Raw genomic sequence first — 19,377 nt, 5'->3', positions numbered from 1 at the left:
CCATGAAATACTGATTCATCGAATCCAATAATCGATGGGACAACTACTGGCACCTAAGGATGTCTTAGTTTGTCAGACTTGTAACATTACAACAGAAAAGCAGCACGTAATAATTGTTTGATTTTGTAAGAAATGGATGTCTCTTTAATTTCCTGTTTTCAGTTAAACAGGTGAGTTCTTAAAGGTGCTTGTGTACATTAACATTTCCAATCCAATCCAGAGACTGCGGGGAAAAATAAATCATACTGTTTAAACATTTCTAAATGTAAATTGCAAATTGACTGTGTACAAAAAAGGATCACTGCCCCCGTTGAGATGTGAACTGCTGGAGCCAAAGAACTCTGGCAACTGATGTATCCACATGGGAACGGTACTTCTACATCTCCATCAGCGCTTTGATATCATCCATACGAGACGTTTTCCTATCAGGGTTTTTGGAACCAAAATCCTTCTCCACCAGGTCCTGCTTCTGCCTCTGGATCTTCACCATGTTCTCCTCCACTGAACTTTTCACAATGAACTGCAGCCGTAAAACACAAAATATAAATAAAGATTCATGCCAAAATGTTTCAGTCAGATTTTTCTTATTTACCTTGTATTTAATTATGAATGTCCTTCTAAGAATGTATTACGTAGATAATTTAAACATTTTAGATCTTTAAAAACACTTTTGACCGACAGGAACCTAAACATTTGTCTTGCAGTGCAAACCAACAAAGGAACATGTGATTCCACCAACAAGAAATTCAGTTAGCTTTCACTGCAGACCTCAATACAAATAACCCCCAAAACAAACGGTTTAGTATTCGATTACTTACCTTTGTGACGAACACTTTCCTAGTCTGTCCCAGGCGGTGGCAGCGGTCGATACACTGTTCCTCTGTAGCTGGATTCCAGGCCTAAACACACAGGCACAAGGAAGCAGACACGCAGTTAACAATTCCCTTCCCCCTGAGTCCACCTTAGCATCTCTCCTATTTATTTATTTTCAGGGGTTTCTTGTGATCAATTTAGTTATTAGAAAATGTTCACAATCTAAACTATTTGTTTCGGTTCTTCTTCCCTGCTTCTACAATTTTATGTTTTGTTTACATAAAATGAAATAAAAATGTTTTGTTGCTTCCTGGCCAAAATCTGCACTTACAGGGTCCATGAAGAACACGTGCGAGGCGGCAGTCAAGTTAAGCCCCACCCCTCCAGCTTTGAGTGACAGAAGCATGATGGCAGGGCTGTCTGCTGCAGCGCTCTGAAACTCCTGGATCACTCGAGTCCTCTTCTTTTGGCTCATGGTGCCATCTAAACGCACAAAACTGAAACCATGCTTTCTGGTAAAGAGAAGAGAGGACAACGTCCCGATAGTTTGAATTAAAAAGGTATCTAAACCTGGACAACAAGAATTTCAAAAACTTAAGAGCAACACTTTATAAGTTATAATTTATGATCCAAATGATTGTGAATGCTTATTTTTTAACCAAAGGTAAAACACTTCACGAAACTAAATGTATTGACCTCTTTTAAGCAGCTCCTCCTGAACCTTTACTGTGAATGTGTGTTTTACCTGAGCGGAGTCTCCAGTATGGTGAGGAAGCGTGTAAACTGTGAGACGATCAATGACTTAATGCTGCCGTCCTCACATCGCAGCCTGAGCAAGTTTCCCATCAGCGCCTGAACCTGCAGCGATAAAACAAACAGTCACTTCAGAGGAGGAAAAACAGGGCTGCAATGAAGAAGGGGCATAGAGGCATAGGCTGTAAAACAAGGTTTTTATGTTTTTAACTGCATTGTCAGTATTTGCAGCTGTACCTTTGAGCTGGTCCTCCACTTATCAGGGTTTGTACTTTTCTCTTCCTCCATTTCCTCCTGTGGAAACTCCACCAGTTCACTAGCCTTGATCTCACTGCGACAGAGAGGACAGCGCGCTGTTTCCTATGCGCAACAACACACACACACCCACACGTTGATGATTAGCTATATAATCGATGGAGCGGAAAACTCAACAATTCAATTAGAAACCAGTTCCTGCGAAAGGCAGCGCGTTACCTGCTCACTGCTGATAACCTGCGCGATGCAGGGCCGGCAGTACACGTGGGCGCAGTGCGTGATGACGGGCAGGTGCACCGAATCCAGACAGACCGAGCACTCCTCATCAGAGCCGCTGGCCAACACAAGCCGCAGCTTCTCTATCAGACGCTCCCGCATCTCCGCAGGTGTGGCTGCAGCGGCTACAGGCAAAAAATACTTGATGCATTTACATGGGACAATGAACACATGTATTGAGGCTGGAGCTGCGATTGAGCACACAAACGCCACGACTTCTTTCATTTGGGGAATGTGGAGTTTTGTAATAACATTAAGGCAAGTTTATAATCTAGGATTACATACATTTTATACAGAATGAAACTCTTGGCTGTGCACTCACACTCACACAGGTGTTTTCAATAATTGGAACCTCTCTCAGGACTGTGTATTAGCTCTTGTACAATGGGCTGTACAAGAGCTAAACCCAAGTATCCAAATAGATAAAAGAATCCCCAGAACTGAAGTGACTGCAGGGCTTCAGAAGCTTTTCTCCACATTGTTCAGTCAGTGCATGAGCCTTACATCCCACTGCAGGTCTTACCCAGGTCTGAGGAGGCTTTTGCCAGCAGATCAGGGTGGCAGCAGTGCTGTCGAAGCCTCATCAGGATGGCCAACACGTCAGCGTAGTTCCTCAAGACTGTCCCTTCAGTCACGTATCTACACACGCACACACAAACACATTTACAATAACTTGCAGCAATACGCAGCTGTTTACACGGAGCAACGTAACATGGCTGTAACATATAACAGACATTTATCAACAGCCATATGTTCTGTCCAAACGGCCTCATATTCCAACCCTTCATTTGTTCAAACATGTGTGCACGTGCACAAACGTGTTGTTTGGTAGCAAGAACAAGAGGATATGTGTGTCAGCTGATTCACAAGTTAAACGAGGCAAACTCTGGAAGTTATAAAACAGCTTGCTTAGAATATAAAATGCATATTAGGAATATACAATTTCCATTCCGACAGGCATACACGTACCTGGCGATGGTACTCCTGCCCTCGTTGCGAGCCAGCTCGTACTCCTCTCTCTCCGACTGGCTCAGCTCCACCTGCTCCACACACACCGTCTTCTCAGGCAGAGACACCAGGGGGCGCCCGTTCACCTCGCTGCCCTTGGTCCGCCGCAGGGTGATGCACTTCACCAGGGTCTGAAGGTTCCTTTCAATGGACAGCATCGTCAGAGAGTTACAAATATTGCATTACCAGCCCGGTTCTTAAACTGGAGAATCACCAGAGTTTGTTAACGCATCTAGCTAGCTTAGAAAATAGCAAACAGTTACAACAGGATCAATTGAGATTTTTGAATATCGTTGGCATTTCACAACTGAGACGCTCGACTGATTTCCCTCAAACTGACGCCGCTCTCTGGAGTCGTATTACTACATTGCAGCAGTGGGATGTAACATTTGGGAGCACGCACTGCAGGCCGGCTCGGTCTCCTTGAGTGACGGGTCTCTGGATCACTCTGTTCCACCACTCCCTGGTATCGAAGGGCTTCAGCCGCAGGAAGGCCAGCAGCATCCACAGGTCCTTCACACTGTTCTGGATAGGAGTACCTGGTGGCAGGGCAGAATTAACACACACACACGTAAACATGCCGTTATTCCCTTAATATTAATGCTGTTAAATTTGTTTGTACTTTGTTAAGTCGTTGAAAAATAAGTATTTGTGGTGGAGACGATTAGGTACTGTGATAATATCTCACTGACTTGAGAATTGTGTGGCGGGATGACAGTAGCACTAATAATCGAGCTGACAGATCAGGTACCATTGTGCTCTTATTATTTGGACTGTCTTTGTGTGTGTGTGTGTGTGTGTGTGTGTTATAGAGCAAGTATACCTGACAATATCCAGCGGCGCTGAGCTTTCAGGTCAAGCACCGCCTTACTCATCTGTGCATTAGGGTTTCGTACGACGTGTCCTTCGTCCAGCACGACCCTCAACCACTTGACCCCATGGAGAGGACTCTTATTCTGAGAAGTAAACAAACCATTATATTATAAAAAAGATAAGCAAATGATCCCCCAAGAGAATACTGACCATTAATGAGGACTATAGAGTGATTCCATACAACACCTTTGTCTGAAGCCATGTTTTCCTTCCTAGGGGAACACTTTTGAAAGCCTTACAGGTACAGATATGCGTGTGACCGTTCTACACTCACCCCAAAATCGGCAGAGAGGACGTTGTAGGTTGTGATGACCACATCCTGAGAGGACAGAAAGGTCTTGCTCCGATTACGCTCTGCGCCGTAATACAGATACACGTTTAGCTTTACGTCAGCACGTACGTGCTGCTCAAACTGGTCCTGCACAGACACACAAAGACAGAGGATACAACATGACATGGCTGACATTGGGGATGGAAAACTAGCATTGAACAGAGCAGTTAGAAGCATTGGCAAATCACAGAATTATGTTTGCCAACTTCCAGTGACAAGCAACAATAGATATAAACATAAAAGCATGTTAAGAACTTGATTTTCCTGCTGTTCAATGTGGCCCTGCAGACGCTCGTGATTTACAGTGATGGAAGGTAGAGTAATGGAAGTGTAATGCTGTATTCCTACCAGCCAGTTGCTGATCACAGAGAGGGGGCAGATGATGAGAGTTGTTCTTACTGACAAGTCATCTGCACTTTCAGCCATAGAGAAGTCCACGCAGGCACCTTCAAAAAGAATGTACACATTTGTTTCCAATTCAACAACTTTTCCTTTTTCATCTCCAAAAACTAGTATGGACACTGCTGGAACTCACTTGGTGTCAGAGTGGCAGTTTTCTTCTTCCTTAGGCTTGTATTGGCTGTGCCACCGAGTGCTGCAGCAAAGTCCAGATCCTCAATAAATGTAGAGGCCTCTGCACATAAATCACACATTTGTAGCTCACGGGGAATGGTGATAACGATTTTATGCAAGGTAAATAATAACAGCATTAAGTTATGCCCCCCCCCAACAAAAAACAAAATTCCCACATGATTTATAGATTCCACATTTACAGATATAAAGGCTGGGCTGCTACCATTAATGGGCTTTCGCTTGGTGGCCTTTTTCTTTCCTTTGCTGGTACCTGTAAGTGGAGAAGTCAGGGGGAAAAGTATGTAAGCCACAAGAGCGATGTCAGAAAAAAAGGCATAGAGCTTTATTCACACCTCAAAGGTGGTGAATATGGAGATGAAAGTCAGTTCTTACTGTTCTCCGACTTGTTCCCTACGTCGGCTGAATCAGCACAGATAACATCCACCTGAGAACTGATCCCGACACGAGCACATCAGTATATATGCACAGAATAAGAATACATAATAGGTGCAAACTTGTAACTGTAGATCCACTGAATTTATGGAAATATGTCCAGTTAGAGATGCAGGTTAGATTGGAATCTGGCGAGCTGCATTAAGGACTAAAGAGCTACCAGGGACCCACCTCTACACATGAGCAAATTATGCAGCCGGAATCTAGAAAAACGTATCACAGACAATATTATCAGTGCCAAACGGAGTTAAACAGCACGTACAGGGTTGAGGGCATCGAACAAGCTGCTGCATCACTAGAGCCTGATCCACTGCCTGCACTGGTGCTTCCTGAAACAAAAGTGATGTCCATGGTTAGTGCTTTTTAGTTTGTCCTTGGCATCCAAGAGCACACACAGGAATGAAGAAAGTCTGAATATGAAAAGAAAGAAGATAAAAAATAACTATTACCAGGCAGTTTGGAGGCCATCTCAGGTTTAGTTTTGGCTTTAAACGGTGAAGGCTGCTCATCCTGCACACATGTCAAAAAACACTTTATGATGGCTGACGATGAGGTCAACCACACTGATTGAAAATAGCATTCACACAGCTTTGCGTACACATTTCTCCAAAGGCAGAGGCTTTCCTTTGTGAAAGTTGGTGAGAATCAGAGCAATGGTCGTCAGAGTTTTTCCCTGGAAAACAAAAACAGGGGTTTGGTATTAATTCATGTGCGCTTAGATATCTGCAGTGTGAAGCCTACTACTCTGGTAAAAGAATAATAATAAGCTTTGATGAGTGGTGTTTGAAATATTCTCTTATCCTGCCTCTCACACACACACACACACACACACACACACAGTACCAAATATACCAATAAGCATATTGTTGTAAATAGTAATGACATCATATAACAGTGCATGTTTCTCACCAGCCCCATGTCATCTGCCAGAATCCCCCCCCGGATTCTCTCTGGTATTTCTTTGGCAGAGAAACATGTGAGGCGGTTATAGTAGAGCTCGCCCCTCCTCTCCCAGAAAGGTGGCAGCGCAGACTTGTTTTCCCGCGCACACATCCAGGACAGCGCCTGCTTCTGGTGAGGCAGGAGACGAGTGCCCACAGACTGCAGGGAAAGAGAGCCGCATCTTCACCATAAAGCTGCACTAAGACACAGACAAAAACTATTTCTGGGTGCAGGAGGGAGGCATCTCGAAGGTGAGCATTAGTTTTTCTCCATAAACTGCAGCAAGAAAGAGGAGGTACATTCAGGGATACATTGAGGTCTGAGGGATGCTCAGATTGCTGACATATCTCAGACCAGGTTACCAACAATGTGTTCAATATTAGAGTAAAATTAAAAACGTATAAAGAATAATAACAATGACACTTTGACATCTTTGTCATGATGGTAATAAGATGTTAGACTAAACTCTGACCATAATCGGAATACTTGCACATAAAATAAAGATGGATGAACAGGATAAATATGCACCTCAGAAGCTTGCTTCTCTCCATCTTCACTCTCCATCAAGTCATCAAAGAGGTTGTCAAATGCATTCTTCAGCTGAAAGAAAGAAAATCGATTTCACAATGATTAGAAATAATTGCAAACAGTGATTGCAATTATCTGATAATGAACTAAGTGTTTGTTTCAGACAAGTTTATATATAATTTACTAAAGTCAAGTAGATTACCTCCGCTGCAGTTAGTGGGATGGTCAAGCCTTTTTTAGATGGCAATGCACAAGCACCTTGACTATTTGGATTTGAACCTAAAACCACACAAATAATAAAAGGCGTAAGTGGATGAAATAAACCCTGAAACCTTTAGCTTAGTTGTGGATGGATGTGGAGACATCCGCTAGGAGTGAGATGGGATGGTTGAGTGTGCTTGATGTACCTGATGCTTTGCCTCCTCCCATGTTGAGCTTATATCCGCGACGGGCCATGCTTTCCATCACTGCCTTTTTGTTTTCCTCTCGCCCCCAGAACGACAGCATCAAGGGCATGTTGAAGGAGTTTTTCGTACCCGAGTGTACCACCCTGACACAGGAGTGAGAAAGCAAAACAAGAATAATGACACGGTGAGAATAATCATATTGCGACATGCAACATGTGAGCAGGAAATGACACTGTAATGCCAATAACAAAATCCACTCACCCCTCAACTTTAGCCAAATTGTTATCCATGATGTGGGCCATAGCTGCTGCCAGCTCCCGCTTGATGTGACCCACTTGGTTGCCATAAATGTTGGCGACCATCACTGCATTGGGGTCGTATTGATTCTGGGGCTGTCTCACCAAACCCACCATTTCACCTCGATTCACCTGTAAAGCGAGGAAGACGGGAGGATTGTGAGGTTTCACCACCTCTACCTTCCTGCACTGCGTAGTTTTACTCTGTGGACGAGTAGCTGAGGTATCCTCACCAGCCCCGTGTAGTATCTAAGGCCGACCACCGTGCCCTGCAGGTGGCCGAACAGCACGCTGCCATCGGCGTCCGGCTCCTCGGAAGCTGCGGCCCTGATGGCCTGAGAGAGGGTCTCCGCATCGGGGTCAGTGCGGTCCGAGAAGAGGTCCACCTCGCTGTGCCTGTCCCAGCCGAACCGCCACCAACGGGACGACATCTCCCCCTCCTCCCTGCACGTAGGAAGACAGACTTTGTTAAACGGAGATTTAGAAAAGTTGTGTTAAATGGGCTGCAGGTAGAGGCACTTCACAGTAACACACTGCTTATTGCATTTCCACGTTGAATGTAACGTTAAGTGAAAAGCAAAGCTAGCGAACCAAGCGTCCCCCGAAAGACGTTAACGTTCAATGCACGCTACGGCTGGCTAACGTGAATGTGTAGCATCAGCGATAGCTTAGTTGATACTAATGATTGCTAACTGCGGGTTTGAGTTATTGGGTGGTCATACGCTATGGATCTTCTCCTTGACGATTGTCGACTTTTAGAGAGTGAATAGTGTGGTGTTTCTGTCGCGCTGCTGTTGCTGATGTTTGTTCTATTGTTTTGCTTGTGTCAAGTCAACAGCCGTTGATGTGTAACTTCCGGTGTTGACTTTGAGAATGAATTCGATATTTGAATGTGATCATGTGCCTTGAGAATTATTATAAGGACTGGAATGCTGAGAAAGAAGGCCCCATTAAATCTCTTTATTTCGGAGTTTCCCCTTCTAAGATATTATTTGCAGGTGAAATGTGTTGTTTTCAAACACGTTTTATTCTGAAATCAGAGTTACCTGGTTTCCGATTTTGTGTCCGTCTGTTTTTACAGTCCGACTAGCACTTTTTACCAACTGCACTTTACGCGCCCTTTGCGTTTAGCCCACTGAGCACTACGGCAACTGCGAGATTCAGATTCCTCGGTTGATTTTTTACGACGTTCCGCTTCCTTTCCAAGTTCCTCCCCGGGCCAAACAAGGAGCCACTCGGAGGGTACTTGGCGAGATACACGGGAAACAAGTGAGTGAGATTAAAGTCGATATTAGTTGTTTTTTTTCCCACACCTTCGGCGAGATTTGTTTTATCTCAGCGAGAACTGGGGCCTTAACGGAGTGAAAATCTTCGGTGACGGGGCGGACTTTTGTCTGTTTTGGCCGGAGTGCGGTTGAGTTCTTTCTTTGCGGTTGACAGCAACCGGTGAGTGTTACATTTGGTCCTCTAAACACAGCCGACGAGTCGGTTCATACATGCGAGTCGCCTATTTTGGTAACCTTTTGAAATCCTGTTAACTTCATTTATGCACAGAGAGCGATCAGACCGAATGGCTGTTTCTTCCATGATTGTTAAGGAGCCGTAAAGTAAAACGAACTAACGTTAAAGCAGGCGCGAGATCAATAACCTCACACCAGTGGGATGTGTGTCATGCAAGTTAAACCAAAGTGGCAACGGTGCCGCTGTAGTAAAGTAGTAAAACGTGTGTAACAGACAGTGGAGTCCGGCCTAGTTCCCTGGAGTGGGCCTCTGCACTGCTCTAAAGTGGGTTTGATGGAAGGTTATTGAATAAAGCAGAAGTCTCCGTCACTTCAAGTTGTTTGGCACAGACCCGTAGTTAACACAACACACATACAGTTGAATGTGTGCAGAACGAATGTACTCTTAAGTACTCTCTAAGTATGCTAAATGCTTCCTACCGCTTTAAATATGAAAAGTGCTGCACATCAGCGTGTAAACCAGTGACTGTGATTCCTCAGCCAAGACGGGTACAGAAACCAGCCATTCATGCACCGCTCCCTACAACTAACAGACTTTTCACTGTGAGCCCTGAAGCTGAAGTTTTATTTGTTTATTTGTTTTTGTACCCGGCCAACTGCAAAGTTCTGACAGCTTCCTGGGCCTTCAGGGTGGGTGATGTGTGTCATGGGAATGTTGACCCAGGGCTGCGGCAGCTGTTTGAATAACAGGATAAGGTGTTAGAGAGTGGGTGTGCAGCTGGGCAGTGTGTTTACGCTTTATTCGCTGCCAGACCCATAATCAGTGTGCTGACTGTAGAGGGAGTCCGTGTGCACGTATACACACAAATGTGTGTGTTCTTTTTTTTTTTTCTTCTTCCAGCCGGCCTGTCTGCTTCTGTGCCAGTGAATGAAAGGGGTTGGAGTATGTACGTGTGTGTCTGTGTGTGTCGGCTTCATCACTCCTTCCAGGAAGTCCTCCGCACAATTTCCTTTTATAGAAGCTGAACACAAAAGGCCCGCTGTCCACTTCCTGTAAACAGCTCGATGGCTGCGTCTCTGCGTTCTGGTTGGGCGGCTCGTGACCCTGTGGCGCTCGGGGAGTGCCAGGATGAGGAAGTGGGCTTCCCTTGATGGCCACCAGCCACAGGGAATAGAAAGTGTTCCGATGTAGCGAGAGAGCACGGAATGAGGAATAGAAATGATGAAAAACAGAGAGGTGTGACTGGTGACAGAAAAGCCCTCTTCTGTGAATAGTGAACAGATGAGAAATGCCACAAGACGCCGTCTGGGGACTGAAATAGTCTGCGTGCAAAGCAAGCACTCAAGGACCGGGGGAATGAATCTGAAACGTGTATATAAGAGCACAGAGACGGGAATGTGAAGGAACGGTTCAGCCCGCGATTGAAAATGCATCAGCAAAAGAGCTGAAACGATGAGTCTGTTAATCAACTATTCAGCTGAGAGAAAGCTGCAATAACACATTTTAGAATCTGTTAAGTTTGAGTGAAAAATGCCAGAACTGGCTACTTTTCTGTGTATTACAAATTCAACGTCTTAGTATTTTTTCACTATTGTTGGACAAATTACACTTTTTTGCTCGCGTTCCCATTTAAATCAATGTGCATGTCAGATGTTAAAAAGCTCTGATTCGCCAATTAATTCAATGAGTTGTTTAATCTTTTTAAATGCCAGGACCATAACTGGGTGAAATGGTTTGGCGCCTTTTGTAAGAATGCAGAATTGCTCTTTTTTTTTTTTTTTAGTTCTTCTTTCTCAATGTCTCCTGCTCCTGCTACTAACTCCCCCCAAGACATGAGAGCAGAATCAGTCGTCACATACAACTCTGAACTGAATGTGTCGCCCAATTTCCCTCCAAATGGCAAACCTTTCCTTAAGATGATCGGATTGTGAACAAGCTAGCTGATTAATCTGTTAATCCTATAAGTGCTGCTGGGGTCTGTGCACCTATACAAACACACAAGTATGTAGCCTGTGGTGCTGTCGATTTGCCCCTTTGTGTTCTCTTCATAGTCGTTAAAGGTTTTCTGCTGCGCTTGAAGGATGTTCGAGTGCTGACAATGGAGTCCCTGTTGGCTGTGTGCGTGTGTGTGTGTGTGTGTGTGTGTGTGTGTGTGTGTGTGTGTGAGAGACAGTAGATCTGGCCCAACCCCTGCAGCTGTGGAATTCCTACTGAGAGACAACGTGCCTCAGCCTGGCCCACATCCAATATTCAGTCCAACACACACCCACCCCCTACACTCAGTGACTTTGAAAGTACACATTGAGGCTGGACTGGGTCTAATTTTACCCTGTCGGAACAGGAATACACTTGTCCCATCTGCGATGGCAGCGGAATGAAGCGGCCTGCTACGACTTGCCCTCAGATGAGAGGCAGAGAGGTAGCGGGAAGCGGTGGAGCTAAGTAGATAGATGAGCACTCGAGAAAGAGGTGCAAACTCTCGCTGGGAAAACAACCCTTTTTTATTGGTTACGTGGTCTTCTGTAAGACGCAGAAGAGGCAACAAACAGGTGAGTACTCACACATTGCTCGAATGAAGGCGGCAAGGGCATTGAAAAGACGTTTTGAGCGCAAAAGGCCACAGGAGAAACGTGCCGTTCAGTGTTCGGACCAGCGGATGAGGTCGTGTTTTTACCTGGATGTGAATTTTCTGATCAGGTGACGTGATCTACTGTGTGGGGGAAAACAGGGAGCGTAATAACTTAACCTTGAGACAAGTTAGGGCTTCTGTCCCGAAGATTGGACACAGCTTAATGTGGTTAATGTGTTAAGGACAGGAATCTGTGTATAGATATCGCCACGGATTCAAGGTTCCTTAACTAGCATTGTACAACACAGGGTTGCACAAGAGAGTGGAGCTGTAGTTCCTTAATGCTGCATGGAAGACGAAAACATGCACGTGCATGCTCGTAGTGTATTTCGTTTTTGTTCTGTACACAGCGGCAACCAAACACTGGGGGATTCCTAACATTTCACCAAGTCGCTATGGAACACCGTTCGGTCTGGGAGGCCAAAGGCGCAGCCGGGTCTCTTTTTAAGATGAGGGCAAAACATTCTCCCTTCTTCTTCCTGATTCCACTAGTTTTGTGTCCGAGGCGGGAGGAAGCTCAATGTGTGTCGAAGGCGTCCTGCTGCCCCAGAGCCACGTCTGCTCTCCGGGTTTCGTGTTATGTGGCGTGTCAGTGAGGACGGGGATGTGAGGAAACCTGTGTTTGCTTCCTTTTTCCTGTCTGTGACGTCAACAAGAATGCAGACTGCAGCACACTCGACTGAACTGCTTGCTCTGCAACGCTTGGAGCAGTTGCTTTGGTGTGTGTGTGTGTGTGTGTGTGTGTGTGTGTGTGTGTGTGTGTGTGTGTGTGTGGGGCGCGCCATATTAGGGTAATGGATAACACTGAGCATGTCACTGTTTGGAGAAATACTGGTATCAGGAACCATAATACAGAAAATATTCCATTGTTACAACAAAAAAAAAACATGAGCAAACCACTGGTTTGATACACAACAGTGCATTGTGTTTCACATGTAGAAAAGTGGAAGTATTACGTATCAAAGGATCAAGTTATTCAAGTTAAGTATAAGTACTTCATGATTGCACTTAAGCACAGACTGTTGTCGACCTCATTATTTCTGACGTTTCACACCAGCCGGTTCAGCTTTGGGCAGATATTCACTCCCTTCAACTCCAGTTGTCATTACATTGTTAGTGTCTCTCTCTCTGTGTCCATCTCTCTTTGCCTCTGTCTGTCCTTCTGTCCGTCTCTCTCTCTCTTTGCCCCTCTCTGTGTCTCTCTCTCTACCTCTTTTCCTTCCTCATTCATGTTACCATGAACGAGACTCAACACGTCACTTTGCTCATTCAGTCTCGCTTCCTGTTCACACTCTGTTCCCTTTGCTCCGACACTCGGCAGCGACCCACACATTGCTGCATGGATGGATTAGTTTGGTCTGTGTGAGTGTTTCTTACCGGTTTGTGTTTAGTTAGTTCAAATGTGCTTCTCTGTAATGGAGGCTAGGCTTTTACAGCTGTTTGTGAGTAGCATTTTGGGTTGTCATGTATAGCTTTACGTTTCTTTTTACGCGTGGTCATTTGTGCATCTTATTCCGCCTGTGCAGGTGTACCTGTGTGTAGATGTGTGACAGCGGAGTGTGTGAGGACAAGCCCCCCGCCCCCCCTGTCAGGATGAGCAGCCAAGGAGGAGGAGCCAAGGACCCCCAGTCGGCCAATCACAACTCTCGGCCCCTGCCGTCTGTGCCTGAGGAGAAAAAGCCCAGAAATAAGATTATCTCCATGTTTGCCTCAGAGAAAGGTACGAGACATAAACACATATAAAATCACACATCGCTATGGATGGCCAAGACATTGACCTTTGACCTTTACCTGCAGGAGGCAGGAAGAAGGACCGGGACAAGGACAGACCTGAGATCTCCTCCCCCTCAGACTTTGAACACACCATCCATGTGGGCTTTGATTCAGTCACTGGAGAGTTCACTGTAAGTATTATTTTATTTTATATTTTTCAAGAGAAGAATGCAACTGATTTATTCAATTGAGTTTTTACCATTTAAAACACTTTAACAAATATCCTGCCTACTGATGCGTGAGTTGTTGCTTGGTAACAAGTAGTTGTCCAAACGGGGTAGTCTGGTCTTCTCTGCCACACAAACTTATTTGTGCCATTTTAATGTCAGTGTGGAACTGCCGTGTTATAATGGTAGGGGAAACACGGTCAGTTATCATGGGCTGTAAGATAACTGCGACTACAAGAGCTCCCCTGTGTGCAACCTTAACACTTTCGGTCTCTTTCTGGGTAGATCTCTACATGCGTTTGACTGTGTGTGTGTGTGTGTGTGTGTGTGTCTGTCCAGGGCATGCCGGAGCAGTGGGCCCGTCTTCTTCAAACCTCCAACATTAGTAAATCGGAACAGAAACAGAATCCTCAGGCCGTTCTCGACATCCTCAAGTTTTACGACTCCACCAGTGGAAAACAGAAATACCTCAGTTTTTCCGCCTCGGGTGAGTTTTTCTTTTGCGCAACATATAAATAAAAGTCTAAAGTTGTAACGGCGCAGACTAATCTGTCCTTGCACTTTATCTCTTTCAGATAAAGACTCTCAGTCGGTGAGCAGATCGGTTCATAACCCCCCGGCTTCCGTTCACAACATTACATGGAATGTATTTCTACGTATAGTCCGAATGTCCATTCAACCTCCTTATGTTTGGTATTGCAGCCAGGCAAGCAGGGTACAGCGGCCTCACAATCGGGTGGCAAAGATGGTGACGATGACGATGATGACGACACACCCCCTCCAGTGGTGGCGCCACGGCCAGAACACACAAAATCAGTGAGTAGAAAGATAAGGAAAACTTAGGAAACTACAATACTTTTTTCTCACTGTATGCTAAATAAATACTTAATTATTTCACAGTGAGCTGAATTACAATTTGCATTTGCAGACCGATAAATGTAAGAAAGTCAGTGATCCTGAAATGTTGCCCCCCTTTATGTTGTGTCAGGTGTACACCAGGTCGGTGATAGACCCACTCCCAGCGCCAGAGGTAGACGGTGCCTCGAGGGCGGCTGACAGACAGAAGAAAAAGGGCGGCAAGATGACCGACGAGGAGATCATGGAGAAGCTCCGTATGTACAGATCCACACCGGAAATGGCGCATCTAAGGCAAAGCCACATACTATTTTTGTCTCCGGTAGAGCTGACCGAGCTATTTTTTTATTTTTTACGATTCTTAGGGACTATTGTCAGCATTGGAGATCCTAAGAAGAAATACACTCGCTATGAGAAGATCGGCCAGGGGTGAGTGCCAGTTAAGCATAACGTGAATATTGACAATCAGCAGGGATTTGATGTTTTTTGTTGGGGAGATTATTAAAGGTTATTCCACCTCTTGCTGTTTCAGGGCCTCTGGCACAGTTTATACAGCCATAGATGTCGCCACAGGACAAGAGGTAAGGTTACTTCCCCTTTTGTATCTGCCAGTTGTTCCCTAGCAACACAGTTCTGTTTTTGAACATTTTGTTTGAGCCGTAGACACGGTCTAAAACAAAAATGAATATGAACTTGGAAATGAGCACAATGTGTCCCCTTTTAATGTTGCAGCTGTATTGAAAAAAGAGAACGTTGGAAGGAATAGAAGGAGTACTTTTTAACAATAACTGAAATAAATAACTGTAGATTTAGTGCGGATTTTTTATATTATTGTAGTCGCATCAATTTAATGTTAGCTATTTCAATATAGTGTATTTTTTTCTTGGAAAGAAAGTTACATTTGTCTTTCAAGAATATCTCCATTCAAAATACATACAAATAATGAATTTGGCTATCACTTTTCTCTTGAGAACTGGACACCTTCCAAATTTGACTGCAGATTTCCAGAAGCTAACCATTTACCTCGTAATTACCCACATGGCTTGGGCCTGTATAGGTGGTACCACTTTGACAGCGTGTTGTGTTCTGCAGGTGGCCATCAAACAGATCAACTTGCAGAAGCAGCCGAAGAAGGAGCTGATTATCAACGAGATCCTGGTCATGAAGGAGATGAAGAATCCCAACATTGTCAACTTCGTAGATAGGTAACGCTACACAGACAGACCCACGGCACACATCCAGAGCTCCCAGTTCACTGCTTTGTGGATATGACTCTGTGTGTTTTTTAGTTTCCTCGTAGGAGACGAGCTGTTTGTGGTGATGGAGTATCTGGCTGGTGGCTCCCTAACCGATGTTGTGACGGAGACGTGTATGGACGAGGCTCAGATCGCAGCAGTCTGCAGAGAAGTAGGATTCTCTATAAACCTTCCAGCGAGACCCGTCAAAGTGTCTGAATGTTTACTATGTTGAAATCTTCTTCGTCTTCCATACTTTTTGTTGGGAAATTGCTGGGGGGGGGGGGGCTTTGTACATTGATGCCACCTGTAGGTCAGTGGAATATTGTGAAAGAAAAGGAGTGAATAGGCCTCTCCTCCCACTTGCTTTTGGGAGTCCTAACACTACTCCCTCTCTGCGTCCAGGTCCTCCAGGCTCTGGAGTTTCTTCACGCCAACCAGGTCATCCACCGAGACATCAAGAGTGACAACGTATTGCTGGGCATGGACGGATCAGTCAAACTCAGTGAGGGAGAGACTGCGTGCAAACATGCACAGATTCACAAACGCTTGTAGATTGTACATTTGAATGTTGCACATATCTGATCTACGGCCACGTTTTCTTTCCCTCTCCTCGCAGCCGACTTTGGCTTCTGCGCCCAGATCACTCCGGAGCAGAGCAAACGTAGCACCATGGTGGGGACCCCGTACTGGATGGCTCCAGAGGTGGTGACCAGGAAAGCCTACGGGCCCAAAGTGGACATTTGGTCTCTGGGGATCATGGCCATAGAGATGGTGGAGGGAGAGCCTCCATATCTCAACGAGAACCCTCTCAGGGTGAGTGTGTTGGAAGAAACAATGGACGGCCGGCTTTCTTTTTTTTTTTTTTTTCAATACCATACATTTTTTGTTCAATTTGTATTTTACATTTATAAAATATTAGATAAATGCCCTCTCAGTATTAATTATTTCCTGGCCTTCAAGTTGCTGGCATAAATATATTTAATCTGAATTATTGTTAGGCACAAAAAAATAAACTCCTCAAATCCAAAATGCTGGGAGCAGGAAATGCTTTAGCTTTATAATGGAAAACCATACTTATTAATGACCTTAGTTGTCTTGAAGGGGTCGATTTTCGGCCATTGTAGTAAGAGTGAGATCCCATTTAACTCAAGTCAAGAAAGCTTCCCCTAACGTTATATCATGCGGACAGATAAAGCTGTAAACATGGGTGGAAACACTGATCGGTAGCTGGATTACTTCAAGATTGCTTTTCTCACCATGATATTATGCTCGATTTAGGCCTTATATTTAATCGCCACCAATGGGACTCCTGAGCTGCAGAGTCCGGAGAAGCTGTCTCCTGTCTTCAGATCCTTCCTGTCCCGCTGTCTGGAGATGGATGTGGAGAAACGAGGATCAGGGAGAGAACTGCTGCAGGTAAAAGGAGAATACACACTCAATAAATCAATGTATTCCTCTTAAAAGAGTAACACATGTTGGGGCTGCTGCTGAAGATTATTTTCATTGTCAATTAATCTGCAGGTCGTTGATCATTATTTATCATTAAATTGTTTTGTTCTTGTCTAAGAATTGTTTTTAAAAGTTATGAGAAATGCCCAATAAGATTATTGAGAGCCAAATGTGCTCTCATTAACTGTGGTTTGTCCGACCAACGTCCCCAAAGCAAACAAAATCATTAAACCATTTATGACGCAAAGAAAAACGACACATCCTGGTCTACAAAATACTGGAAAATATCCATTTCAATATCCTTAAATCAAAGATAACCTCTTGAAAAAGTCTGCGTTTAGAGAACTAACGTTGTTTCCTTCGTACGGTTTGTAGGTAACTGATGTGAGTTACTCCAGAAAAAGCACTTGATTTGTCAACACGTTATTCCTTGTGTTTCGTCCGTCTGTCTGCAGCACCCATTCCTGAAGCTGGCCAAGCCTCTGTCCAGCCTCACTCCGCTCATCCTGGCAGCCAAGGAGGCCATGAGGAGCAACCGTTAAATCCCAGTCACTCCGAACCGCGAGACCTGATGCCACATAACCCCTGTGCCGATGCCAGATTTATCATTCCTACTTGTGCCTTGTTCTAAAGCCGCATACCGCCATAATGTGTATTCTACGTGTTGCAGCCAGAGCAAGGGTGTGTGTTGTTGATGTTGACACTGGTTGGTTACTTATTACGGTATGCATATAAGGAATGAGGTTTCACTGTTGCAAAGGTTCGCGATTGTTTACACATCAGGGGCCATATCCACAAAGGATCTTATCAGCAGCTCGGCTGTCACTGGATTATTGTTTTTTTGTTGAGCTGTTGTCAAAACATGCTTCAATAAATGAGTTCATTATCATACTATTTATATGCATTACCTGCAGCAGGTGAATAAGTCAATAATGCTCATTTGATTGGGGAATTAGTCTTTGATAAAGTTGCTTTTATTTTGAGCATTTTTTTCTTCTATCTGGTGTAATTTTCTGACATGAGCAAACTTGTCCACCACTTGAGATATTTTCCAATATCACAAGAACTTTGGAGTGTGGAGAGACTGGAACCTTTGCAACTGGTTCCTGCTTTTGCTGTTTGTGTGGTTACACACATGCATCCTTGCTGGGTAAAATAGCTTTGAAAGTGGAGTGGAAATCTAAAGTGTCCCAATACTGTGATGTACTGCAGCCCACACCATCGGACAATGCAGCCTTTTTGCAGGGGGGGGGGGGGGAAACCAAATCAGTATGTCCTTATTCGCCCTCAACGTCACTGGAAATGAAACCATTCCAGTAAAAGGAATGTGATTCAAGCTGTTGTACATGAAACATTCAACTCTTCCAAAAACAGCAGAGTAGGAGGCAGCCGTTACCAGGCACCCAAATACACTATCATTGATAAACTTGACTCAGGCCTCACACACCTCTGCTGTCAAACTGTCCGTGCAGGGTCCTCTGCACACTATGCAAACCCATCTGAACACTCACCTTTCTTCTAGATGTTTTGTTTGTCATTAGCTTTAGCTTTTACAATAGATGCCTTACCGTTGGTGTGTGTCTCACACAAAAACGGTGTGAAATTGTGTTTCTGAATGCGTTGAACTGGAGACTTTGAATTTTTTTTATATTATGTTTTGTTCTTTTTTTCTTTTTTTTTAACAGCTTTTAAAAAGTAAGTTTTTCTTTGTTGGATGTGTTCACAGATTTCTGTACCAATTCATCCTCAGTTCCCTGAATTATGTAATGACTCCAAAGCATAAAATGTGTTGATAAGCCTGAGTCCATCGAGTCGAGCAGTGTTTGGAGGTTGTGTTTTGACCTGCTTTGAGTACTAAATGAGATGTTTTTTTTTTACCTCTATTTCCAGTTTTAGAAAATGTGCTTAAAAGCCTTTGAACTGCCTTAAACAGATGTTTGATATTAAACCCACTCGTATGGTACTCAACAGGTTGGACACAAACACACAGACTCGTTAATACTTTCAACGGGCTGGAAAACACCTTCCAGTTACATGTTTTGTGTGACTGGTCGCGTTCTAACAGATTGTGTTGTTGTTAATCATGAAACCAACAACCTCTGGCTTTGAATATCATCCACAGTATGTAAATTATTATTAAAGGTGGACTTAAGGCTTGAGTCTGGATCATTGAACGGGCCTACCAGGATTATGGACCCCAGCGGGTAGAAAGTCACACCGCTACAATCACAAGTAACATCCAATAAGAACAAACTCAACAAGCAACAAACAACCAGCACACATTTGTAAAATGACAG

At 44.4% G+C, this 19,377-nt stretch overlaps 2 protein-coding genes across 6 annotated transcripts; one reads left to right on the top strand and one right to left on the bottom strand.

Moving 5' to 3' along the window:
- Positions 1–121: 121 nt before the first annotated feature.
- Positions 122–8,362, bottom strand: hltf (helicase-like transcription factor). Of its 2 annotated transcripts, XM_062557498.1 has the most exons (25): positions 8,231–8,362; positions 7,742–7,952; positions 7,474–7,640; positions 7,213–7,355; positions 7,008–7,084; positions 6,806–6,877; positions 6,245–6,436; positions 5,934–6,008; positions 5,785–5,845; positions 5,598–5,664; positions 5,276–5,334; positions 5,106–5,153; positions 4,845–4,943; positions 4,658–4,755; positions 4,253–4,396; positions 3,929–4,061; positions 3,509–3,644; positions 3,067–3,246; positions 2,621–2,736; positions 2,041–2,222; positions 1,804–1,926; positions 1,559–1,671; positions 1,145–1,325; positions 819–899; positions 122–520 (listed from the first exon to the last, which is right to left on the bottom strand). In XM_062557498.1, the coding sequence occupies exons 2-25, from the start codon at positions 7,937–7,939 to the stop codon at positions 377–379; spliced, it is 2,889 nt and encodes a 962-aa protein (XP_062413482.1). In that variant the 5' UTR covers positions 7,940–7,952; positions 8,231–8,362; the 3' UTR covers positions 122–376. The 2 variants fall into 2 exon arrangements, with proteins under 2 accessions (XP_062413482.1, XP_037341930.2); XM_037486033.2 differs by having other exon boundaries at positions 7,742–8,362.
- Positions 8,363–8,611: 249 nt separating this feature from the next.
- Positions 8,612–18,332, top strand: LOC119227328 (serine/threonine-protein kinase PAK 2-like). 4 transcript variants are annotated; one of them, XM_037486034.2, is made up of 15 exons: positions 8,612–8,777; positions 13,125–13,318; positions 13,396–13,502; positions 13,878–14,025; positions 14,114–14,130; positions 14,241–14,354; positions 14,527–14,650; positions 14,759–14,822; positions 14,926–14,974; positions 15,486–15,598; positions 15,683–15,800; positions 16,034–16,133; positions 16,248–16,444; positions 16,910–17,047; positions 17,536–18,332. In XM_037486034.2, exons 2-15 carry the CDS (start codon positions 13,141–13,143, stop codon positions 17,620–17,622), a joined length of 1,554 nt encoding a protein of 517 aa, XP_037341931.2. In that variant the 5' UTR covers positions 8,612–8,777; positions 13,125–13,140; the 3' UTR covers positions 17,623–18,332. The 4 variants fall into 4 exon arrangements, with proteins under 4 accessions (XP_037341931.2, XP_037341933.2, XP_037341932.2 ...); XM_037486036.2 differs by lacking the exon at positions 8,612–8,777 and adding an exon at positions 8,797–8,954; XM_037486035.2 differs by lacking the exon at positions 8,612–8,777 and adding an exon at positions 11,239–11,518.
- Positions 18,333–19,377: the final 1,045 nt, after the last annotated feature.

Source organism: Pungitius pungitius, chromosome 14 (assembly GCF_949316345.1).
Source record: "Pungitius pungitius chromosome 14, fPunPun2.1, whole genome shotgun sequence".
NCBI classification, from domain to species: domain Eukaryota; kingdom Metazoa; phylum Chordata; class Actinopteri; order Perciformes; family Gasterosteidae; genus Pungitius; species Pungitius pungitius.
Note: the sequence above shows the minus strand (reverse complement) of the source record. Positions and strands in the feature narration are given on the sequence as shown.

Coding starts and splice junctions, on each gene's coding strand:
- hltf (XM_037486033.2), bottom strand. CDS start 7,939: ATGTCGTCCCGTTGGTGGCGGTTCGGCTGGGACAGGCACAGCGAGGTG. Junction 7,641..7,741: donor TTAGATACTACACGGGGCTG/GTGAGGATACCT, acceptor CTCGCTTTACAG/GTGAATCGAGGTGAAATGGT. Junction 6,878..7,007: donor TCCCACTAACTGCAGCGGAG/GTAATCTACTTG, acceptor TCTTTCTTTCAG/CTGAAGAATGCATTTGACAA.
- LOC119227328 (XM_037486034.2), top strand. CDS start 13,141: ATGTGTGACAGCGGAGTGTGTGAGGACAAGCCCCCCGCCCCCCCTGTC. Junction 14,651..14,758: donor GGAGATCATGGAGAAGCTCC/GTATGTACAGAT, acceptor TACGATTCTTAG/GGACTATTGTCAGCATTGGA. Junction 16,134..16,247: donor GGACGGATCAGTCAAACTCA/GTGAGGGAGAGA, acceptor CTCTCCTCGCAG/CCGACTTTGGCTTCTGCGCC.